The sequence below is a fragment of the Triticum urartu genome, chromosome 7A (genome assembly GCF_056163025.1).
Source record: "Triticum urartu cultivar PI428250 chromosome 7A, HENAU_Tu73, whole genome shotgun sequence".
NCBI lineage: Eukaryota > Viridiplantae > Streptophyta > Magnoliopsida > Poales > Poaceae > Triticum > Triticum urartu.
In genome coordinates, this window is record NC_141879.1 from 496,062,016 (window position 1) to 496,087,749 (window position 25,734).

The 25,734-nt window shown below is 43.4% G+C and overlaps 1 protein-coding gene and 2 long non-coding RNA genes across 4 annotated transcripts; 2 read left to right on the forward strand and 1 right to left on the reverse strand.

Moving 5' to 3' along the window:
- Positions 1-15,478: 15,478 nt before the first annotated feature.
- On the forward strand, positions 15,479-16,943 carry LOC147960113 (uncharacterized). Its single transcript, XR_015612082.1, has 4 exons — positions 15,479-15,611; positions 15,758-16,004; positions 16,144-16,211; positions 16,596-16,943. It is a non-coding gene; the product is annotated as an uncharacterized LOC147960113 (long non-coding RNA).
- Positions 16,944-17,455: 512 nt separating this feature from the next.
- LOC125529895 (uncharacterized) lies at positions 17,456-19,784 on the reverse strand. Of its 2 annotated transcripts, none has more exons than XM_048694313.2 (6): positions 19,633-19,784; positions 19,394-19,502; positions 19,162-19,296; positions 18,366-18,672; positions 18,077-18,258; positions 17,456-17,966 (listed from the first exon to the last, which is right to left on the reverse strand). In XM_048694313.2, the coding sequence occupies exons 3-6, from the start codon at positions 19,171-19,173 to the stop codon at positions 17,646-17,648; spliced, it is 822 nt and encodes a 273-aa protein (XP_048550270.1). In that variant the 5' UTR covers positions 19,174-19,296; positions 19,394-19,502; positions 19,633-19,784; the 3' UTR covers positions 17,456-17,645. The 2 variants fall into 2 exon arrangements, with proteins under 2 accessions (XP_048550270.1, XP_087392865.1); XM_087536739.1 differs by having other exon boundaries at positions 19,394-19,545; positions 19,633-19,763.
- Positions 19,785-19,924: 140 nt separating this feature from the next.
- LOC147960114 (uncharacterized) lies at positions 19,925-20,941 on the forward strand. Its single transcript, XR_015611549.1, has 2 exons — positions 19,925-20,212; positions 20,559-20,941. It is a non-coding gene; the product is annotated as an uncharacterized LOC147960114 (long non-coding RNA).
- The last annotated feature ends 4,793 nt before the right edge of the window (positions 20,942-25,734 follow it).

The following is a 25,734-nucleotide window of genomic DNA, read 5'->3' on the forward strand; positions in this document are numbered from 1 at the left end:
TTACGAGTTTTCTGTTAAGTTTTGTGTTGTGAAGTTTTCAAGTTTTGGGTAAAGATTCGATGGACTATGGAATAAGGAGTGGCAAGAGCCTAAGCTTGGGGATGACCAAGGCACCCCAAGTTAATATTCAAGGACAACCAAAAGCCTAAGCTTGGGGATGCCCCGGAAGGCACCCCCTCTTTCGTCTTCGTTCATCGGTAACTTTACTTGGAGCTATATTTTTATTTGCCACATGATATGTGTTTTGCTTGGAGCGTCATTTTATTTTCTTTAGTTTTTCTTGCTGTATGAATAAAATACCAAGATCTAAAATTGTTAAATGTTTGAGAGTCTTCACATAGTTGCATAATTATTCGACTACTCATTGATCTTCACTTATATCTTTCGGAGTAGTTTGTTGTTGCTCTAGTGCTTCACTTATATCTTTTTAGAGCACGGTGGTGGTTTTATTTTGAAGAAATTAATGAACTCTCATGCTTCACTTATATAATTTTTAGAGTCTTTAGAACAGCATGGTAGTTCGCTTTGGTTATGAAACTAGTCCTAATATGATGGGCATCCAAGAGGGATATAATAAAAACTTTCATACAGAGTGCATTGAATACTAAGAGAAGTTTGATACTTGATGATTGTTTTGAGATATGAAGATGGTGATATTAGAGTCATGCTAGTTGAGTAGTTGTTTGAGAGATACTTGTGTTAAACTTTGTGATTCCCGTAGCATGCACGTATGGTGAACCGTTATGTGATGAAGTCGGAGCATGATTTATTTCTTGATTGTCTTCCTTATAAGTGGCGGTCGGGGACGAGCGATGGTCTTTTCCTACCAATCTATCCCCCTAGGAGCATGCGCGTAGTACTTTGTTTAGATAACTAATAGATTTTTGCAATAAGTATGTGAGTTCTTTATGACTAATGTTGAGTCCATGGATTATACGCACTCTCACCCTTCCACCATTGCTAGCCTCTCTAGTACCGCGCAACTTTCGCCGGTACCATAAACCCACCATTTACCTTCCTCAAAACAGCCACCATACCTACCTATTATGGCATTTCCATAGCCATTCCGAGATATATTGCCATGCTACTTTCCACCGTTCCGTTTATTATGACACACTCCATCATTGTCATATTACTTAGCATGATCATGTAGTTAACATCATATTTGTGGAAAAGCCACCATTCATAATTCTTCCATACATGTCACTCTTGAGTCATTGCATATCCCGGTACACCGCCAGAGGCATTCATATAGAGTCATATTTTTTTATAAGTATCGAGTTATAATTGTTGAGTTGTAAGAAAATAAAAGTGTGATGATCATCATTATTAGAGCATTGTACCAGTGAGGAAAGGATGATGGAGACTATGATTCCCCCATAAGTCGGGATGAGACTCCGGACCTAAAAAAAGAGGCCAAAGAAGACCAAATAAAAAAAAGGCCATAAAAAAGAGAAGGTCCAAACAAAAAAATTAAAAAAAATGAGAGAAAAAGAGAGAAGGGGCAATGCTACTATCCTTTACCACACTTGTGCTTCAAAGTAGCACCATGATCTTCATGATAGAGAGTCTACTATGTTGTCACTTTCATATACTAGTGGGAATCTTTCATTATAGAACTTGGCTTGTATATTCCAATGATGGGCTTCCTCAAAATGCCCTAGGTCTTCGTGAGCAAGCAAGTTGGATGCACACCCACTTAGTTTCTTTTGTTGAGCTTTCATACACTTATAGCTCTAGTGCATCCGTTGCATGGCAATCCCTACTCACTCACATTGATATCTATTAATGGGCATCTCCATAGCCCGTTGATACGCCTAGTTGATGTGAAACTATCTTCCCCTTTTTGTCTTCTCCACAACCACCATTCTATTCCACATATAGTGCTATGTCCATGGCTCACGCTCATATATTGCGTGAAGATTGAAAAAGTTTGAGAACACCAAAATTATGAAACAATTGCTTGGCTTGTCATCGGGGTTGTGCATGATTTAAATATTTTGTGTGATGAAGATAGAGCATAGCCAGACTATATGATTTTGTAGGGATAACTTTCTTTGGCCATGTTATTTTGAGAAGACATGATTGCTTTGTTAGTATGCTTGAAGTATTATTGTTTTCATGTCAATATTAAACTTTTGTCTTAAATCTTATGGATCTGAATATTCTTGCCACGATAAAAAGAATTACATAGAGAAATATGTTAGGTAGCATTCCACATCAAAAATTCTGTTTTTATCATTTACCTACTCGAGGACGAGCAGGAATTAAGCTTGGGGATGCTAATACGTCTCCAACATATCTATAATTTTTTATTGTTCCATGCTATTATATTATCAACCTTGGATGTTTTATATGCTATTTTATATAATTTTTAGGACTAACGTATTAACCCAGAGCCTAGTGCCAGTTTCTGTTTTTTCCTTATTTTAGAATATCGCAGAAAAGGAAAATTAAACGGAGTCCAATTGACCTGAAACTTCATGGAACTTACTTTTGGATCAGAAGAAGCCCAGAAGACTTGGAGTGCATGTAAGGGGGTCAACGAGGGAGCCACGAGGTAGGGGGCGCGCCCACCCCCGTAGGGCACGCCCTCCACCCACGTGGGCCCCTCGTGGCCCCCCTGACGTACTTCTTCTGCCTATATATCTCTATATACCCTAAAACGATCGGGGAACACAATAGATCGGGAGTTCCGCTGCTAGAAGCCTTCATAGCCACCGAAAGACAATCGAGACCCGTTCCGGCACCCTGCCGGAGGGGGCAATCCCTCTCCGGTGTCCATCTTCATCATCTCGGTGCTTTCCATGACGAGGAGGGAGTAGTTCTCCCTCGGGGCTGAGGGTATGTACCAGTAGCTATGTGTTTGATCTCTCTCTCTCTCTCTCTCGTGTTCTTGAGGTGATACGATCATGATGTATCGCGAGCTTTGCTATTATAGTTGGATCTTATGATGTTTTCTCTCCCCTCTACTCTCGTGTAATGGATTGAGTTTCCCCTTTGAAGTTATCTTATCGGATTGAGTCATTAAAGATTTGAGAATACTTGATGTATGTCTTGCCGTGCGTATCTGTGGTGACAATGGGATACCACGTGATTCACTTGATGTATGTTTTGGTGATCAACTTGCGGGTTCCGCCCATGAACCTATGCATAGGGGTTGGCACACGTTTTTGTCATGATTCTCCGATAGAAACTTTGGGGCACTCTTTGAGGTTCTATGTGTTGGTTGAATAGATGAATCTGATATTGTGTGATGCATATCGTATAATCATACCCACGGATACTTGAGGTGACATTGGAGTATCTAGGTGACATTAGGGTTTTGGTTGATTTGTGTCTTAAGTTGTTATTCTAGTACGAACTCTAGGGCTGTTTGTGACACTTATAGGAATAGCCCAACGGATTGATTGGAAAGAATAACTTTGAGGTGGTTTCATACCCTACCATAATCTCTTCGTTCGTTCTCCGCTATTAGTGACTTTGGAGTGACTCTTTGTTGCATATTGAGGGATAGTTATGTGATCCAATTATGTTATTATTGTTGACGGAGCTTGCGCTAGCGAAAGTATGAACCCTAGGCCTTGTTTACACACATTGCAATACCATTTACGCTCACTTTTATCATTAGTTACCTTGCTATTTTTATAATTTCAGATTACAAAAACCTTTATCTACCATCCATATACCACCTGTATCACCATCTCTTCGCCGAACTAGTGCACCTATACAATTTACCATTGTATTCGGTGTGTTGGGGACACAAGAGACTCTATGTTATTTGGTTGCAGGGTTGCTTGAGAGAGACCATCTTCATCCTACGCCTCCTACGGATTGATAAACCTTAGGTCATCCACTTGAGAGAAATTTGCTACTGTCCTACAAACCTCTGCACTTGGAGGCCCAACAATGTCTACAAGAAGAAGGTTGTGTATTAGACATCAAAAGTGCGCGGTATTAGAGAGGATAGCAATGGTGGAAGGGTGAGAGTGCGTATAATCCATGGACTCAACATTAGTCATAAAGAACTCACATACTTATTGCAAAAATCTATTAGTTATCGAAGCAAATTATTACACGCATGCTCCTAGGGGGATAGATTGGTAGGAAAAGACCATCGCTCGTCCCCGGCCGCCACTCATAAGGAAGACAATCAATAAATAAATCATGCTCCGACTTCATCACATAACGGTTCACCATACGTGCATGCTACGGGAATCACAAACTTCAACACAAGAATTTCTCAAATTCAAAACTACTCAACTAGCATGACTCTAATATCACCATCTCCATATCTCAAAACAATTATCAAGTATCAAACTTCTCATAGTATTCGACACACTCATAAGAAAAAAAATTATTAATCTTGAATGCCTAACATAATTAAAGCAAATTACCACGCTGTTTTGTAGGACTCTCAAAATAATCTAAGTGAAGCATGAGAGAACAATAGTTTCTATAAAGCAAATCCACCACCGTGCCATAAAAGATATAAGTGAAGCACTAGAGCAAAAACTATATAACTCAAAAGATATAAGTGAGGCACATAGAGTATTCTAACAATTTTCGAATCATGTGTGTCTCTCTCAAAAGGTGTGTACAGCAAGGATGATTGTGGAAAACTAACAAATAAAGACTCAAATAATACAAGACGCTCCAGGCAAAACACATATCATGTGGTAAATATAAATATAGCTCCAAGTAAAGTTACCGATGGAAGTAGACGAAAGAGGGGATGCCTTCCGGGGCATCCCCAAGCTTGGGTTTTTAGGTGTCCTTAGATTATCTTGGGGTTACATGGGCATCCCCAAGCTTAGGCTCTTGCCACTCCTTGTTCCATTATCCATCAAATCTTTCACCCAAAACTTGAAAACTTCACAACACAAAACTTAAAGTAGAAAATCTCGTGAGCTCCGTTAGCGAAAGAAAACAAAACACCACTTCAAGGTACTGTAATGAACTAATTATTTATTTATATTGGTGTTAAACCTACTGTATTCCAACTTCTCTATGGTTTATAAACTATTTTACTAGCCATAGATTCATCAAAATAAGCAAACAACACATGAAAAACAGAATCTGTCAAAAACAGAACAGTCTGTAGTAATCTGTAGCTAACGCAAGTTCTGAAACCCCAAAAATTCTAAAATAAATTTCTTGACGTGAGTAATTTATCTGTTAATCATCTACAAAAATAATTAACTAAATAGAACTTTCCCAATAAAAATGACAGTAATTCTCGTGAGCGTTAAAGTTTCTGTTTTTTACAGCAAGATTAAAAAGACTTTCTCAAAGTCTTCCCAACGGTTCTACTTAGAACAAACACTAATTAAACACAAAAAACACAACCAAAATAGAGGCTAGATAAATTATTTATTACTAAATAGGAGCAAAAAGCAATGAATAAAATTGGGTTGCCTCCCAACAAGCGCTATCGTTTAACGCCCCTAGCTAGGCATAAAAGCAAGGATAGATCTAGGTGTTGCCATCTTTGGTAGGCAATCCATAAGTGGCTCTCATAATAGATTCATATGGTAATTTAATTTTCTTTCTAGAAAAGTGTTCCATGCCTTTCCTTAACGGAAATTGGAATCTAATATTTCCTTCCTTCATATCAATAATTGCACCAACATTATAAGAAAAGGTCTACCGAGAATAATAGGACATGAAGGATTGCAATTTATGTCAAGAACAATAAAATCTACGGTTAAATAATTCCTATTTGCAACAATAAGAACATCATTAATTCTTCCCATAGGTTTCTTAATAGTGGAACCCGCAAGGTGCAAGTTTAAAGAGCAATCATCAAAATCACGGAAACCTAGCAAATCACACAAAGTCTTTGGAATCGTGCAAACACTAGCACCCAAATCACACAAAGCATAGCATTCATGATCTTTAATTTTAATTTTAATAGTAGGTTCCCACTCATCATAAAGTTTTCTAGGGATAGAAACTTCCAACTCAAGTTTTTCTTCATAAGATTGCATCAAAGCATCAACGATATGTTTGGTAAAGGCTTTATTTTGACTATAAGCATGAAGAGAATTTAGCATGGTTTGCAACAAGGAAATACAATATATCAAAAAGCAATTATCATAATTAAATTCCTTGAAATCCAAAATAGTGGGTTCATTGATATTTAAAGTTTTGACCTCTTCAATCCCACTTTTAACAATTTTAGCATCAAGATCTAAAGACTCCGAATTTTTGGAACGCCTTCCAGGTAAAGGTGGATCATATTCAGTCCCATCATTATCAAGATTCATATTGTAAAACAAAGATTTAATAGGGGACACATCAATAACTTTTAGATCTTCATCTTTATTATTATGGAAACTAGAAGAACACGCTTTTATAAAGCAATTTTTCTCACGCATCCTAGCGGTTCTTTCTTTGCACTCATCAATGAAAATTCTCATGGCTTTGAAAGACTCATTGATATCATGCTTAGGTGGAATAGATCTAAGTTTCAAAGAATCAACATCAAGAGAAATTCTATCAACGTTCCTAGCCAACTCATCAATCTTAAGCAATTTTTCTTCAATCAAAGCATTGAAATTCTTTTGCAAAGTAATAAATTCTTTAATATTAGATTCAAAATCAGAGGGTATCTTATTAAAATTTCCATAAGAATTGTTGTAGGAATTACCAAAATTATTAGAGGAATTACTAGGATACGGCATAGGATTAAACTTTCCTCTATACTCGTTGTTACCAAAATTATTCCTACCAACAAAATTCACATCCATAGATTCATTATTATTCTCAATCAAAGTAGACAAAGGCATATCATTAGGATCAGAAGAAACACTTTTATTAGCAAATAATTTCATAAGTTCATCCATCTTTCCACTCAAAACATTAATCTCTTCTATCGCATGCACTTTCTTATTAGTAGATCTTTCAGTGTGCCATTGAAAATGCCATTGAGAATAATTAACCATAATATTATCTAGGAGTTTAGTAGCTTCTCCTAAAGTGATTTCCATAAAAGTGCCTCCCGCGGCCGAATCTAAAATATTTCTAGAAGCAAAATTCAATCCGGCATAAATTTTTTGTATAATCATCCATAAATTCAAACCATGTGTAGGGCAATTACGTATCATTAATTTCATCCTCTCCCAAGCTTGTGCAACATGTTCATGATCAAGTTGCTTAAAATTCATGATATCGTTTCTAAGAGAGATGATCTTAGCGGGAGGAAAATACTTAGAGATAAAAGCATCTTTGCACTTATTCCACGAATCAATACTATTTTTAGGCAAAGACGAAAACCAAGCTTTAGCACGATCTCTAAGCGAAAAAGGAAATAGTTTCAATTTAACAATATCATTGTCCACATCTTTCTTCTTTTGCATATCACACAAATCAACAAAGTTGTTTAGATGGGTAGCGGCATCTTCACTAGGAAGGCCGGAAAACGGATCTTTCATGACAAGATTCAACAAAGCAGCATTAATTTCATAAGATTCAGCATCGGTAAGAGGAGCAATCGGAGTGCTAATAAAATCATTGTTGTTGGTATTAGTAAAGTCACACAATTTGGTGTTATCTTGAGCCATCGTGACAAGCAAGCAATCCAACACACAAGCAAACAAGACACGGGCAAAAAGAGGCAAATAGAGAAAGAGAAGGAGGACGGAGAGAGAGGGCGAATAAAACGGTAAGGGTGAAGTGGGGGAGAGGAAAACGAGAGGCAAATGGCAAATAATGTAATGCGGGAGATAAGGGTTTGTGATGGGTACTTGGTATGTTGACTTTTGCATAGACTCCCCGGCAGCGGCGCCAGAAATCCTTCTTACTACCTCTTGAGCACTGCGTTGGTTTTTCCTTGAAGAGGAAAGGGTGATGCAACAAAGTAGCGTAAGTACTTCCCTCAGTTTTTGAGAACCAAGGTATCAATCCAGTAGGAGGCCACGCGCGAGTCCCTTGCACCTACACAAACAAATAAACTCCTCGCAACCAACGCAATAAAGGGGTTGTCAATCCCTTCACGGTCACTTACGAAAGTGAGATTTGATAGATATGATAAGATAATATTTTTGGTATTTTAATGATAAAGATGCAAAGTAAAGAAAGCAAAATAAATGGAAAAAGAAATAGCTTGTTGACGGAAGATTAATATGATGGAAGATAGACCCGGGGGCCATAGGTTTCACTAGTGGCTTCTCTCGAGAGCATAAGTATTACGGTGGGTGAAAAAATTACTGTTGAGCAATTGACAGAATTGAGCATAGTTATGAGAATATCTAGGTATGATCATGTATATAGGCATCACGTCCAAGGCAAGTAGACCGACTCCTGCCTGCATCTACTACTATTACTCCACACATCGACCGCTATCCAGCATGCATCTAGAGTATTAACTTCAAGAGAACAGAGTAATGCTTTAAGCAAGGTGACATGATGTAGAGGGATAAACTCATGCAATATGAAATAAACCCCAACTTGTTATCCTCGATGGTAACAATACAATACGTGCCTTGCTGCCCCTACTGTCACAGGGAAAGGACACCGCAAGATTGAACCCAAAGCTAAGCACTTCTCCCATTGCAAGAAAGATCAATCTAGTAGGCCAGATCAAACTGATAATTCGAAGAGACTTGCAAAGATAACCAATCATACATAAAAGAATTCAGAGAAGATTCAAATATTGTTCATAGATAAACTTGATCATAAACCCGCAATTCATCGATCTCAACAAACACACCACAAAAGAAGATTACATCGAATAGATCTCCACAAGAGAGGGGGAGAACTTTGTATTGAGATCCAAAAAGAGAGAAGAAGCCATCTAGCTAATAAATATGGACCCGAAGGTCTGAAGTAAACTACTCACACTTCATCGGAGAGGCTATGCTGTTGTTGTAGAAGCCCTCCGTGATCGATGCCCCCTCCGGCGGAGCTCCGGAAAAGGCTCCGAGATGGGATCTCACGGATACAGAAAGTTACGGTGGTGGAATTAGGGTTTTGGATCCGTATCTGGTAGTTTGGGGGTACGTAGGTATATATAGGAGGAAGAAGTACGTCGGTGGAGCAACGTGGGCCCCATGAGGGTGGAGGGCGCGCCTGGGGGGGTATGCGCGCCCCCTACCTCGTGCCTTCCTGGTTGATGTCTTGACGTAGGGTCCAAGTCCTGTGGATCACGTTCGTTCCGAAAATCACGTTCCCGAAGGTTTCATTCCGTTCGGACTCCGTTTGATATTCTTTTTCTGCGAAACTCTGAAATAGGCAAAAAATAGCAATTCTGGGCCGGGCCTCCGGTTAATAGGTTAGTCCCAAAAATAATATAAAAGTGTATAATAAAGCCCAATAATTTCCAAAACAGGATATAATATAGCATGGAACAATAAAAAATTATAGATACGTTGGAGACGTATCAACAGTAAAGTTCATCGGTGGGCTGTTGCCTTCTGCAAGCCTAGAAAACACCGGCGAGCACTGAAGCATGTTGATATCATTGTGTGATCCAGCCATGCCAAAGAAAGAGTGCCAGATCTAGAGATCTTGAGACGCCACGACCTCTAGTATGACAGTGCATGCCCTGACATGTCCCTTATACTGCCCTTGCCAAGCAGAAGGGCAGTTCTTCCACTCCCAGTGCATGCAGTCTATGCTGCCAAGCATCCCCGGGAAGCCCCTGCTGGCATTCATCGCCAACAAACGGGTTGTATCTTCAACTGTCGGCTCTCTCAAGTACTCAGGGCCAAACACAGCATTAACAGCCTTGCAGAACTTATACAGGGACTCTAGGCATGTAGACTCGCTCATACGGACGTGCTCGTCAATGACCGTATGCAAGCATTCGGATGGCAGCAGTGCATTTCTGATAAGAGGAGAAACCAATCTTGCCGACGGCATCCTCTTTGCACTTGAAGTAGTCATCATAGCCGACCACTCCCTCTCTAATACGGTTGAAAACATGCCGAATCATACGGAACCGGCGACGGAATTTGTGATGTTTGAACAATGGGTTTGTTGTATCAAAGTAGTCCTTCCAGAGAAGGAAATGCCCGCTCTCTCGGTTGCGATTCAACGCCGGAAGGTGGCTCGGAATGGAGCCACGGAACAATGGCCACTGGCTGTTGAGGTGGTGATGGACCAACACGGCAGCCAATATCTCCTCCTCGTCGTCGGACGACGAATCGTTGGAGTCGCAAAGGAAATTGTGGAAAAAAAACTCGTCGGCGGAGTCCATTTCGTACCTTGGCAAACTGTCGAACAGCTTGCGGGCATCAACGTTGGAGACGGCCGGCGAGGGGAGTCGCGGCGCCCACAGACAAGCTAGCTGCCCTGCCGGTGTCCGACGAGTGTGACGGCGTCCGTCGAGCGTGCCGGTCTGATGTGGCAGGGGCGGCGAGGCGGCCTCTTGGTCGCGGGCGGCTATGCGGTGGGGGAAGCGGCGGTGGAAAGCAGTTTGCTCCCCGACGGTAAAATGGCGGTGGAGGTCGACCGGGGGGGGCGTTGCTAGGCGGATGTGGAGGCGGCGGCGGCTGGAAGAGTCGCCGGAAAAAATGGGCGGCGGCATCGGCGACGGAGGAGGCGGGAGGGTTGCTTGTTGGGCGCAGGGTGAGACGAGAGGCCAATGTGTCACAGACCAGCGGGCTCGGGAAGAGGAATAGGCGAGCGCGCGCGCGTCCGTCACATGTCCGCGCCGACGCAAATCCGGCTAAAAAATGGGCCGGGAATGGGTCGCCCGCGAACGAAAAACGAACGCGCGTCCGTTTGGGTCGGCGTGTTGGGCCACCTTTTGTGTCCACGTCGACCCAAATGGACGACCGCGGACGAAATGGGTCGCCCCATTGGAGTTGCTCTTGCAGCATCTATAGCTGCACTTGGCAAATCCGACCCTTTAAACACCCGATGTGTCCGTGGACAATAACCTATCACATCTTAAGAAATACATTTCACATCCGGATTTCTCAGATTAAAAACCTCAAATTCATATTATTACATGCAACGCAGCGATCTTTGAGCGGAGCTTCGTCCGGTTCCGCTCCTCGCTCGCCCGGCTCCGCCGTGGCCATGTCCGGCGGCCGTCTGCACCCCTCAGAGTGTTGGTCCGGTCGCCAACAAGGTAGAGTAGTGCATGGAACACGAGCCGGCTCACGGGAGTCAAGGCAGCACCGTCTCCCATGCCCTACTCTTCCTCGTCGGAGCCCGTGACCTGAACGGTGCCGGTGGACGTCAGATCGATGACGGATCCGTTCCGTGATGAGTCGGCGACGTCCACCATGGTGCGTTGCGGCGCCCGGACTGATTCGCCATACGGGGTGCCAGAGAATGCGAATCCACGTCACCGACGTCCTCCACGCGCGAGCTCTGCCGCCGCCTCCCGCGCTCGGTGCGTGGCATGTCGTCGGGCATGTCGTGCCATGTTCTCGTCAGACGAGGCCCATGGTGCGTCCCGGTGCTCGGCGCGCCAACGGAGGGGTTGCGCGTCCGTCACCGTGTTCGGATGCCAGATGGACCGCACTGCTTCTGGCGAAGCAGCTACGACTGCCCTAGCATCGGATCCATGCGCCATTTGGGTGGACGCAATGGATTCTCAACAGAAGGAGTCTGAGCGCTGCCATGCACGGGCCTCCTCCCGGGCGCGGCGGAGCGCAAGCCGGACGACCATCTCCTCATCGAGGCCGCGTGGGATGAGCTCGGGGTCGACGAATCTGGAGGTGAAGGACTCGGATCCGCTGCCTGTCATGCCGGAGATGACCGGAAGGCGCCGAAGACGAGCTTGGGTGGCAGAGGGGAGTGGAGTGAAGTTGTTAGGGTTTGGCCCGGCGAGCGGATGGGAAGAAATATATGTGGGGTCGGGTCCGACATGGTGGGCGTGCCTGGACGCGCTCGCCGCCATATCCGCCCCATATTTGGGTTGGATATGAGGAGTGTCAGACAGCCTGGGCGTTTGAGGTCATTTGAGGCACCCATCTGGGTCAAAATTTTACGATTGGACAGAGATCGGATGACCCGTCCAAGCATATGAAATGAGTTTGAGGCGTTCGATGATAGATGCTCTTAATTTGATCCCATTCATGAGCACATTTGTTGGATTAATAAAAGGCATCATGATTCATGCGGAAAAAGTCCACTTTAAATCTTAAACTTGTAGAGGTTGAGCGTAACGAACCCCACATTCAAATCCTTGCTCATTGCACCTGAATTATGTTATCTTGGTCTAAATCGAATCCTGATATTGTTTGAGGCATAAAAACGCCGCCGTGGCAAATGAAAACGGGATTCGTCCACTGAGCAACAGTGTACTTCGCGCTAGGTCGACCCATTTGTCATTTTTTTTTTCTATTACACTGCTAAAAAAGATGCACACAAAGTGATTCAAACTTCGCTACCTCCTCTTTTGGTGCAAGCTGCAATAACCAACACGGTCGCCTCATCTCTTGTGAATACTTTATTCCTTTTCCTTTTTGTCTTCTTTACTTTGTTCGTGGAAGCTCCTTAGATGGACGATTCTTATACAAACTTTTCTCAAATCTGGGGACTTCTCTTTTGAAAATCCATGAACTTATTTTCAAAATAGTTGATTTTTTTCAAAATCCCTGATATTTTTTTCAAAATTCATGACCGCTTTTCTAAATTGCTCATTTTTCCCAAATCCGTGAACCTTTTTTTGAAAATTGATGAGCTTTTTTCAAAATTGATGAACTATTTTTCATAGCCATGAGTTTTTTTTTTCAAAAGTGATAAATTGTTTTTCAAATATGATGAACTTTTTTAAAATCGATAAACTTTTTGCCAAATTCATGAACTCTTTTGAATTTCTATAGATCGTTTTCATTTCCATGAACTAAACGAAGGGTCAAATAGGTCTGTTTTCAATATAGTGCACAAGTAATTGAAGTCAGCCTAGTGATTAATGGCTACAGTCGTCAACGTGCCTGTTAGGAGTTCAAATCTTGCTACTCGCAATTTATTAAGTTTTGTGCCTTTTTTTCTTTTGCGTTCTCTAGCTAAGAGGTGGTTGCTAGGCCTCCCGGGCCTTGCGGAGTGCTCCAAGTAGACAGCGAGTTGGGCCTCACTTGGCCAGTGCAGTCTTTTTCACGCCAATCTCGGCCATCCTTTGGAAAACAACCCAAGCGTTCAATTTATACCGGGATTACAAAATTCAGGGTGCAATCGACGTTGGGGTTCGTTTCGCCCAGCCTGTACGACTTCAGGGTTTAAAATGAATTTTCTCCTAATTCGTGCAGATGTCCCAGCGAACGTTGTATGTAGCCCATGGCAGCTTTTTTTTAGAAAAAGCTAATGCCCACACGTGTGGCATCTTGCACATCGCTTATTTTTTTATCACTTATTTTGCCACATGTGAACAGATAACATCAGAAGAATCTTTTTGATTTTCGGTTTAAAAATGTTTTATCTCCTAATTAAAAAACAAATTAAAAATTCATTTTCACCATTAAATCCGTCTTGATGAGATCTTCAAAACTAGACCCCATGTTGATATGTTTCAACAAAAAAAAATTGCCCAAAAGTTGCCATGATGTTTACACTGTATTTGTCATAGTGCTTAAACTAAAGTTGCCATGTGGCAATTTCAGTTTGTGGAGCATGGCAATTTTCGTATTTTGATGATGGCAACTCCAATACTTTGTCTATGAAAATTATTTTTTGTATAAACCATGGCAATTTTAAGTGCATGTATCATGGCAATTTTAGTTCATAGTTCATGGCAAGTCTAGTTTCTTAGTTCCCCGTTTTATAAATGTAAAAATTTACTTTTAAATATACAACAAAATAGCTGAAACATACCATGGCATCTTCAGTGTAAACACCATGATAATTCATATGCAATAGACATGGGAATTTTTAACCCAAAATCGTAGAAATATATTGATATGAGACATAGTTTCGAAGATCTCGTCACGAGGGATTTAATGATGAAAACGGATCTTCAATCGGATTTTTTATTTAAGAGATAAAACATTTTAAAAACTAAAAATCTAAAAAGATTTCCACATCGCGGTGACATGGCGCAGTTTGTATGTTATAGGGCGTGTGGGCAGGTTTTGCTCTCACCACACATGTAGACGTTAGCGTTGTCCTTTTTTTTATCATGCTCGTGGACTGTCGAGACCCGTCACGACTCTTGTCGCTGAGTAGCGATGCTACATTTTTTAGACACGACAATACCCCGCCTGACACGAGGTAGAAGGCACCCTCGCTATAGGGAGCCGGTGCTGGGCTGGCCAACGGGGTCGTAAGTTGTCGCACTGGCATCATGCTGATGTCATACTCATATTAATTCCGTCTTTTATTTTTATTTGTATTTAAAATGAATGTATTAAAAATCATTTTGAAAAAAGTTAATAGTGCATCAATTAAAAAATGATCGTGACAATGGAAAAAATGTTTAAGCGATTCAAAAAATTTAGGTGAACTTTTTGAAAAATGTGTACACAATGGAAAAATGTTTAGTTCCATTAAACAAATTATGTCCCCCGCAAAACAATTGTATTTGACATTCTCAATAAGTGTAAATATTCCTATGTTGCAAAAAAATGGTTGTGATATTTAAAAATTGGTTATATGATGTAAGAAAATGTTCGAGTAGTTTTATACAATCTTTATTACCATTAATAAAATGTTGACTGCGTATTCACAAAAGTTTTCAAAACATGCATTAAATAAAAAATGTACATCATATATTTGAAAAATATTCAGCATTTATCAAAAAAATATTTTACATGTACACTAATATATATATATATATATATATATATATATATATATATAGGGTCGTGATATTCGTCATCCTGGGTGAGGAATAGTTATTCTTCATCCTCCTCTATTTTACTATCAATGCACCGTAAGTTTTGTCTTATTTCCAACGCAAAAAGGGACCGTAAGAAAATATATAATCACCGTAAAAAATATTTTATGTTATGTAAAATTACAAAGATAAAAATATAGTCTAAAATACACATAAACTGCAAATTTTCTTGTCTTATAACCCATATTTTTATTTTTTTTATGTCAAATTTTACGTAATTGATAAATAGAAATGTAATTATTTGAATTTGAAACGTAATTTAATTATGAAATAATCGTAAGATTAACTCGGGTGAAGAATAACTTATTCTGCACCCTGGGTGATGAATAGTAACACTATTAATATATATAGTTTCGCCAGAGAGATTGCAATCACAGACGCTCATATGTGTTGGGATCTGCTCCCTTTCATTTCCCTCTTTGCATTTTTCTACTTTTAAGCCATTGATGAATAATTCCTCTTATAGCCAAACCTGGACCACTCAGCCTGCTTGCAGCCCAGTAGCGCGCAGTAGTAGGCTTGCAAGACGGCAGGTTTGGCAGTCACGGGCCCGTGATTGCAGTCGGCCGTAAGGTTCTGGAGAACCGTCGGCCCATGTATGTGATTGGTGCGAACCTTACTCGCCGTTTTTGCCCTGCTCGTTTATCCACCCCGTGGCTCTCTCTCTCTCGTTCTCCATCCCATCCGCCACCCCAACCTTCTCACCCTTCCCCTCCACAGCGAGCCACCTCTACCATCGAAAATATATTTTTGAGCAGGTGCGCCCCGGCCCGCTCATCCTATGCGTCCATATCCTTAGGGATCTGTGCCAGCCGTTCCCGTAAGAATCTCCTGCCACGGTTATCTCCTTCGTGTTATTAGTGGGACGGGACCGTGACCTACCCTAGGGTACTGTACAATGAGATAAGGATAGACACTCCCGCTGCACGGCCCGTGACTCTGGTCCATATGCGTTCCCTTTTGCAGTAGCCATCCCCAGGAGCATGATTGGCGGCAGGAGAGGCGGATTCATCTGAGATAGAACATGAACAGTACCTAAATCTGAGCAGAGGCGCGAGTGGCTGGGACAAGAGGAGGCGCGCATCCAGCCGCGGTTCCGGGCCGGCGGCACTGGCACGAGTTTCGCCGCCGGTGCTTATCCAGCGCCGGGATGCAGCGCGCACCGCCGTCGGTGACATCCCGCGCCGTCTGGTATTGTCCGGATCCACCACAGGTAAATACGTGATTTATTCTATGCGCATTGGAGTTTTGCTGTCGGGATGTAGTCTATTTGGGAGTACTACACCCAGTTCGTTGTTTAGTTTTGGGCAAATATCAGGAGCATTATTAGCCCTGGATCCTCTGTTTTGCAGGTCAAACTAGGCACGGGGTTGGGACAGCAACATCTGTCTGGCGTGCACACTTCGCCGTCATCATGCAGGTAAAATGACATGCATGCATAGTCGTGTTCTTCGTTTTGTTCTTATGAAAAGGGGCCCCGGGATGCAAATGTCATGGGTAATACGTCAGATGTCTAGTAGGTTTTTTTCTTTATTGTGCTGTTTTTTGTGATGCGGACGCTCATGACCTTAGGTGAATCGACGAATGTTGGTAATGTGGCATGGTTAGTACAGACGAACTGATATATTACAGAGTGCATGAATCAAATTATAAAGACATCTATTTTTAGTTCATGTGGTGAGTGCTGATCTGGATATGCGTTCCAACAAAAGAAGAAAGTAACGAAGCATTTCTAGCTGTAAGTTGCCATTTTTGCTTCTCAAACACTGAATTGATTGATGATATTATTCTCTTTCATACCCAGGTTGATGAAGGATGTTTGGCGCTATATTTATCTTTATGACATTTTACATCTCAAGGGAAACAATGCAAAGAGGCCGCATCAATTTATCGAGTCTATAGATGAATGAATGAATGAGAGTGAAGAGGCGGGTAACGCAATGGTGAAAAACCAAGAAGTATCTTGGGGCACAACTTGTATGGGGTGATTGTTTTGGGTGCAAGCGTTATATGATATTGAGAGCTGCGATAGTGCGATATGGCTACGAAGACTAGTTAATTCTGTTGTCAACCCATGTAGCGAACTTAATATCGGGTACATTTGCATTTCTCAGACATAACCATTTATCGCATTTTTCGTTAGGGAGGTCAATTGATGAATGTCCGAGCTGTGATTTACAAATTTAAAATATTTTTATAATTGGTTCCTAAAGAGACGTGCGGTGATAACTGGACGATCACCATTCATCATACGATCAGTGCGTGTCGTGACACAATTCATGATTCTTGGTACATATTGAGATGGAAGTTGTACCTGGCACATGATATTCTTCCGACGTACCACCAGCCTTTTTTATCATGGGAATGGCAAGGTCCCAGATTGAGTAATGTGCCTGGCACATTTTGCAATTTTTTCTTATGCATCCATGTACCTGCCACGTCTCCGAACTGCTGTCAATCATGTCACCGTGGAGTATGGTACAGACACGAGACATGTACAAGGCACAGGATGCAAGCGCCCAGCATGCTGGTGTTTCAAATGTGAAGTGTTACGTGCGAGGCCCATGATATGTGTCCAGGTGCCAGGCACATGATGCGTAACATGGCAGTCAGGGGGGGGGGGGGGGGGGGGGGGGTACCGAAAAATTAATTGCTCACATCAAATCCGGTGAAAAATCTACATTCATGCATTTATGTGATTAAAATCCAACAGAAAAAGGTAATCAAACTTATGCCATGCTCTTCAAAGCAGAGCATATGACCATTGGTAATTCCACACCAATCAAACTTAGATGTAGACGCGGGTGCTGGATAGGTTGAAACTTACACATAGTCTCGTACCACACCGAAAGTGCTACAAATCCGATCCATGACGAAGTACACAAAAGAGCAAGCATATATGAGCTGCTCCCAAGTTCAACATGGCATCTATGTCTATGTATAAATAGTCCATGCCACGCCTGTGGAACGTGATGACAACAAGATCATTTTCCTTCAGTTCAAGCTGACCGACACACTTCGGAAAACCTCCTTGTATGACGAGTCTGCCATCGTTTGCCTTTTTGAATGAAGCCGCTACAAGGGCTCCTGTATCGTCATGCAGCAGAATACTCCCTGAATTATCCATATGGCCCGTTTTGCTTTCAATAAGATCAACAGCCTTCTTCGGAAGCCTCTTTCAAATACAAACAACGACATTCAGAGATGAGTGGTCAGCCATTTACTAAATTTGACTTACGAAACAACTTTTTGTTTTGTCAAGATAATAGAGATACGTTTACTAACCATGTAGCCACCTCTAATGTCAACACCAGTCATCTTGTGTACAAAGATGCAACATATATCTTCCAAGGGGGTGAAAGCACGTCTGATCATCTTTCTCATCTCTGGAAATTCCAACCGTATCCCCCTAGTGTACACACACTGGTCGACGAGCTCGCGATGCACAAGGGATAAGCCATTCAGAGCTGCCAAAACCACAAGTTTTATAAGCCATGACGAATAATTCAGAGAATTTAAAATACTCAGTAAAGAGTGATAACTCAGACTCGCAGATTTGATGCCTTAAACTTACCGATATAAGGAAGTGGGGTTTGCCTTATGCCACCCATCTCAACTTCCACGAAAAATCTTCCATCACCGCGAGTAAGGCATATATACACCATGTCACCAGGCCGCACTGCGTACTCGTCAAGAAACCTCTGCCAGCCAGGTCCATGAATCCTGGTCCGAATAGCCCCATGATCGATCATGACTTCATACTCCAGTTGTTCTCTGGTTACAAAGATTGGCGCACCCACGGGCTTATTCTCTCTGGCCACAACGGATTGCACATGTTCAATATATGCGCCGAGCACTTGCCTGTTGCAGCATGGAACAAACTGCAAAAGTTGTGACCCAAAGATGGCAGTTGGTCAAGCATATCATAAATCGCTCAAATTGTTGAAAATATCAGAGAATTGACTCTTGGAAGAATTTGGCACATAGGGCCCGCAATACTTGTTTCCGATATGGTACTGCTTGCGAATTCCATTCGGCCCCATCCAGGATGTTATAAACTTTGCTAACACTGATATTATTGCTATAGGGAGATTCTTGATGAAGTCGAATGCAATAGGGTCTATGGTATCATGTGAATTCCACTGAATTTTGTATACCTTGATTCAAACACCAAAGTACTCCCCAGGTCAAATAATATAGGAGTGTTTTTTGACACTAATGTGGTATTAAAAGAAACGTTCTTTATTATGGAACGAATGGAGTAAACAAGATTTTCAGAACAGTCTTCTTGAACACATGTAAAGCTTCAGGCCGATTCATACAGTACTCCACAAAAACACATAATTTTTATTGTGTCGACGAATTATTACCTGTTCTTCCATCCAGGCACAACTATGAGGTTTTCAGAATCAGGAGCAGGTACATGTGGATTACAAACAGGGCCGTAAGCACATGAATTAGCGCCCCTCAATGTAGCCGGAGGCGTTATTAATCCGGTGTGCACACTGCACAAATGAGACCAGATTATTTGAGGACATGAATGAGCTTAAACATGAGAACTGACATACAACTGATTTAGCTCCGAAACAAGATAAATCATACTTGGGGTCTGCCGTCGCATCTCGGATATGCGCATCTTCCGGGATTCTCGAGCGCTCCCTTCATTACCGGACTGCCTGAGAAGATTGGATTGCCGGCGGCGGAGTTGGATCTGTGGCCCGGCACAAAATCCATATTGGAAGGGGATTCATAACCTCGCAGGGGAAATATAGCTCAATTGGAGCCCACCCCAGACGAGCAAAGCGAACAGTATTGCAGGTTGATTGATTATTAATTGGTACCTATCGCCGTCCGCCGGAGTGATTTCCAGTCGGCTCCGCGCCGGCGCCATGGAATCGCCTCCTTGCACTCCGTCCATTGAACGATAAGTCAAGGAACGAGCAGGGTGGTGTGTATAGTGAGTCGTGAGTCGAAGTCACGGGTGCGCGTCGGTACATAGGAGGAGGTGGAGGACAAAATTCTGCAGAACCTACGATGGAGCAGTACCCCTATGACATCAATGACCGTAACAGCCATCTGCCACGGTAACGTGTGCACTAAAATGGGATTCCGTGACGGGCATCTTGAGGTACAGAGCGATGATTCAACCGCTACGATAGCGCGGCCCCGACGCAGCTGCTCTAAAAATCCGCGTCCCCTCTACCATCCTGGCGAGTCGCACGGCTCCAACCCTCTCCCGCCCTCATCTCGTGCTCCCCATCCCTTCATCCTCTTCTGCTGCACAAATACCAGCGAGATCCTCGCGGAGCACATCGATATCGTCGTCAACCTCGCGGAGCTTGATCTGGAGATCATGGCCTCTCACGGCCTCCTCCTGGTCCACAGATACTCCCAACTCTCAAGTGGCGGCATTGAAAAAAGGCATGTTTTTTTGTGCTCGAACTTCTTGTTTGTCCCCTTTGATTGTTGCTGGATGTGTGAGTTTGTGGTTGTTCGGGCTTGAGAGGCCGTCAAGCTGCAAAAAGAGTAGTAGCCAGATTACCGTACTAATTTTCATAGATTACTTACCAGGACCTTGACGAATCCAATTCTTTCTAGTTTGTCTGCTGATGTATATGTTATCTTTTTTGTTCCTAGCTGCAGCCCTCTGAATGTAATGTTATTGTTCTTAATTTCCCCCTCGCCTGCTCCCTGATCCGGGCCTGCTCCTAATCAAATTTTTTTTGTTTGGTTTCCTGTGTGATGCATTTTGGATTTGACGATGCAGGTGACTAGCCTTAGATGTGGTCTGATGTCCCAAGCTTCTGCCTCGAGGTCGCCATGCTTCACCAAGAATCATGACGGTGCTGCCTTGTGCTCGCCATGCGCAGAACTGCCTTCTGCTGTTCTTGCTTCTTCCCTATGATTTTTTAGTTGGTTGTCTTGAAGAGGGAACGACAAGCTGCAGCGGCCAGAGTAGTAGGAGCAACAGCTTCAACTCCCACGGCACGGTCTACATTTTTCTGCACTGATGTATTTGTTATGGTCCAACTGAATTAGTTTTGACTGAATCTTACTCTCTGCAGTCTGAGAATTGTTCTCTAGTCAAACTGCACGTCAACTGTTTGATGGAATGCCAGAAAAGAATGCACGGTCTTTTTCCTGGCTAAATTTTACTCTGAATTTTACGCTCTGGTAGAAATCAGTTCCTTTCCGAGAAAATGAAAAGCTTAGCTCCTGGCTGGATGGCTTCTACTACAGCGCACAAAGCTTGTTGACTGCGGTGCTACCAGTCTAATAGACCTAGCTTATTTACTAAGTACAGTATTTCGCTTTAAGCTACTCAAATGAAAAGTTTCTGCATAGTAAGACATGTGAATAGAGAAAATGTTAAAAAATACATTAGCTACTAAGTACTGTACGTATTTTAGGTAAGCAAGTAACTTGATGAAACGGACGAGGAAGTTCTGCACGGAGAGCATGGACACGCCAACGGCCGCTCTCTGAATATAGGCGAATTCGGCGAGGATGGCTTCCTTCCCTACGTCTGAGATGGTGAGTGCGGTGGCTCGGAGGCGATTCCCTCGTCCGACCATGGCCTGTGTGGACTCAATAACGCGGTGGGGCATGAACAGGCGGTTGTTTGGGTAGGAGGTAAACGACATGGGGGAGCACACGTTCTCCATGGATGGTGTGGGTTGTGTTGGTTTCTAGCACCGCAACGTTTTTCACCCAAGGCTGATGTGTGCTTTGGTAGCTCCCAGCTAGTACTCCCTCTGTAAACTAATATAAAAGCCTTTAGATCACTATTTTAATGTTCTAAATACTCTTATATTAGTTTACGGAGGGAGTACTTGGTTAAAACAAATGCGTCACACACACAGGCTGCTGCCCGCTACAGTCTGACGGCGTGCAACACCCATGGTTACACTAAAGCCGTGAAACCAGGGCACGCGGTCCCATGCGTTGGTGTATGAACAGGACGTACAGGGGCGGCAGTACGTGTCAGACAGACTCAAAATGGGTACGGCGCGCTTGACAATGACACACGGATACGATTCTGAACCTGACCATTTGTGGTATAATACATTTTGACCTAGAATCAGGAGGAATCACAGGTGGCCAGTGGAGATCTTGTATCCGTATCGCACGCTCATGCATCTTCTTTTCACCAGTAAACGGTGCAGCAACGATCGCAGCTGTTCAGTGAACAGATGCACATATATATGTGGATAACCAAAAATAACATCAACGTAATTAACTAACAACAACATCCTTTTTTTGCAGGGATAGCAACATCATCTATAGATGCCAAGTACTGCTTCTGACAACCACAGATCGCTGAAAGCACCTACAGACAGGCGCCTCAACACGTCCTCCGCCGCTTCCTGACAATGGTGGGTTGGATGCATGGCGGCTCCGGGGGAAGATTGCTAAAGCATTCCGGATCGCAATCGAGCTGTTGGAACACGAGGCGGCGGCGAAGGCAAGGAGGCACGCCAAGGAGAAGGAGCACTTGCTCCGGAGGGCTAGCCGGCGTGCTGATGGACCTGTCGGACGACGCGTAAGACGTCAGTGATGAATCAAGCTCTGACGACGACGACGACGACCCTCCGGCGGATGACGCCTATACCGACAGCCAGAGCAGCACTGTCGACCGCAATGGGAAGGGGTCGATGAGAAAATGGTGATTTCCTCCATCCTTTTTCCGTATAATTTAGTTATTTTTTCTTATGTCTAAGTATTGTCCGATCTATGGAAACTGTTTATTTTGGTTGTTCGATGATCCTATCTGTGAATTATGCCTGACTTCAGTAGGTTTGTTGCTCGGGCGTTGATCTACGTAGATTAAATTCCGTACGTTGTATGGTTATGAGGGACATAATTTATGAGACACAGCCACGGACGCACCAATATGAGGAGTGCTGGATTTGGTGACCGCGCTTGTATATGCTCTTATTGGTAAAATCATCGAGCAAACACGCAAACAAATAGAATGGTAGATCAAGATCAACTGACTAACACGTGCGAGGCAAAGGCGACAAAGACTACCACCAAGAAAAGAGCGACATGCCGATGGAAACGCCAACTACGGTCATGCTGTTGTTCAGAAAATATTGTACCCTCCCACTCTAGCTTTTTTTTGCTTTGTGCGCGTTGGTCTACATGATAGAGAACTAGAGAGCAAGTGGGTGTTAAGTAGATAGAGAGAGCGATAGAAAGCGGATTGTTATCGGGTGGGAGAGCGGTATATGGTACAACTTCATTGTTGGATTTCACGCGAACCTCATCTTACATTGTCGGAACAATGCACACCCACCCGAGGGCGCCCTTTTTTGTGCACGAGAACCTTCTCCATAAGGTGGATGTTGCACCCACCAACAATATTCGACACCGTATAAGTTTTTTACGATGCGTGCACGTTAAATCCGATGTTAAAGGACTAGAGAGGGAGGGAGGGAGGGAGAGAGATCACTGCAATGCTTACATTACACAAGAACCTTCGTCTTACATTGATGGAACCATGCATACCCACCAGAGGGCACATTTTTTTTGCGCACGAGAACCTTCTCCATAAGGTGGTCGTTGCACCCATCGACAACTTTCGACGCCGTATGAATTTTCCATGATGTGTGCGCGTTAAATCCGATGTTAAACGACTAGAGAGAGAGAGAGATATCACTGCAAGGCTTACATTACACAAGAACCTCCGTCTTACATTGATGGAACCATGCATACCACCCGAGGGCACCTTTTTTGCGCACGAGAACCTTCTTCATAAGGTGGTCGTTGCACCCACTGACAATGTTCGACGCCATATGACTTTTTTTACGATGTGTGCCCGTTAAATCCGATATTAAAGGACTAGATAGAGAGGGGAGGGGGGAGACAACTAAATATAGCATCACCATAAAACTTATATTACACAAGAACCACCATTTTACATTGTCGGAACCATGCATACCCGCACACGGGGCACCCTCTTGCATGTGAACGCGAACCTTTCATATACTGATGACGTTGCAACTACTGTACTTTCCACACCATGCATTTTTTCTGGACGACGATGTTGTGTTGTAATGCCATGTCAGTTTCTAATTGATTACATAACCCATTCACAACGTGTCATCACATTGTTAGATTACACATAACCTCCATTTTACATAGTCAGAACTACTTCATCGTTAGATTTTACACGAACATCCATTTTATATTACTAGAACCATGCTTACCCCCGACTGAGGGAACCTTTTCTTTTGCACACGAGAACCTTTCTTGAAGGTGTTGTCGCGGGTACTCACAGTAGTCGGGTTGCTCCGGGGCAAAATTGATGAGTTTTTCTAATAAAAAATGAAATTGTTGACTCGTTAGCCACTATCTACATAACCGAGTTATTGGGAAAGCGCCACGTGACCATTATGAAGGTGTCAGTCATATTTGAAAAGAGTTCGTGATGCACAAAAATAAGTCCATCCTGTTCAATACCGGATCCATAAGATGTGCACATCTTCTCTCTCTGTTGTAGTCATATAGATTAGCACACGAATCAAATGAAGACTGAGAGGGGGGGGGGTGGATTTAGACTGACTATGTGAGTGTGTGTGTGAGAGAGGGAGGTGAATGAGACTGATAGAGTGTGCATGTGTGTGTCTGTGTGTGAGAGAGAGGGGTGGTTGATGTAGACAATCTTATACATAGAGCTATTGATATGCATATGCATAGAGAAATAAATTTATGAGTTTTTCGGTGCAAAGAAATAAAATTGTTGATTCTGTGGCCATGTTCTACATACCACAATTATTGAGAAAGCGCCAAGTGACTGTGACAAAGGTGTCGGTCATATTCAAAAAGAATTCATGATATGCAAAAATAAAGTTCACCCTACTCAACACGAGATCCACAAGACACACGTATTTTTCCTCAGTTCGCCCTACTCAAGACGCATCAAAGTCTTATTCCTCGATGCGAGCACTGGTCGCACCTGCTCCAACTTTCTACTTGGCAGAAATGCAGGCAGCCTCTGTCTAGCAACGGCAGGCGAATTCTAGGAAATCCAATATTCGTGGGAACAAAGAGCTAGATACGAGGCAGCCTCTGTCTAGCAACGGCAGCCGAATTCTAGGAAATCCAATATTCGTGGGAACAAAGAGCTAGATACGAGGCAACCTCTGTCTAGCAACGGCACGTCACGGCAGCCGTGTCCAGTCGTTGCCTGCCGCTCCGCCTCCTCCTGCGCGGTTGCGGCGGGGCAACAACGCAGGCCCGTCAATACAGGCGTAGCGGCAGTGCGGCGACGACGCCGACTCCTACTTCATGCGACATCCGATTTGGATGCCATGGGGACACGGGCTCCTCCTGGATGATGGTGTCTTTGATCTGGACGCCGTCGTGGCTGCATTTGCACGGTAGGGGACGCAGGCTCCTCCTTCACCTGTTGGAGTGGGGACGCCGGCTCCCACTTCCCATGGTAGCGCAGTAGGGACGGTGGCTCCGTCATTATCTCCGTTTGACAGGTGAATTCCCCGACCGTTAGAGTGGCCTCCGAGAGGAGGCGTAGTTGTTGTGGCGGTCGCTGCTCTTGGGGAGGGGGAGTCTGGTCCTCCTCGCCGGAGGAGATGACGATATCCTCCTTGCCGAAGGAGCCAACCGCCGTACATGTGGAGGGGCCCATAGAGCTTTCACCTTCTCCGCCTGCTGGGGATTCTCTGGGAGGAGTAGGGGCTCAGAGAGGATGAAGTGTGGATGTGCATCGCCAGCGCACGACTTAAATAGCTGCTTCCAGGCCATCAGAAGGGCCGGTCAACCCGCTTTAATGCGGCGCAACCATGCTTTTAAATAGCGTGCTATAGCGTTTAGAAGAGGTCATGCGCTATGGGTATTTGGTCAAAACTTATGAACAAATATTTTAAATAGCGTGCTATAGCATCGCTATAGCGTTTAGAAGAGGTATGCCGCTAAGACCC

Excerpts from the sequence above, each read along its gene's own strand:
- LOC125529895 (XM_048694313.2), bottom strand. Across the intron at positions 18,259-18,365 it reads AACCCCACTTCCTTATATCG|CTCTGAATGGCTTATCCCTT; the intron begins GTAAGTTTAAGG and ends TGGTTTTGGCAG. Across the intron at positions 17,967-18,076 it reads ACATTAGAGGTGGCTACATG|AGGCTTCCGAAGAAGGCTGT; the intron begins GTTAGTAAACGT and ends TGTATTTGAAAG.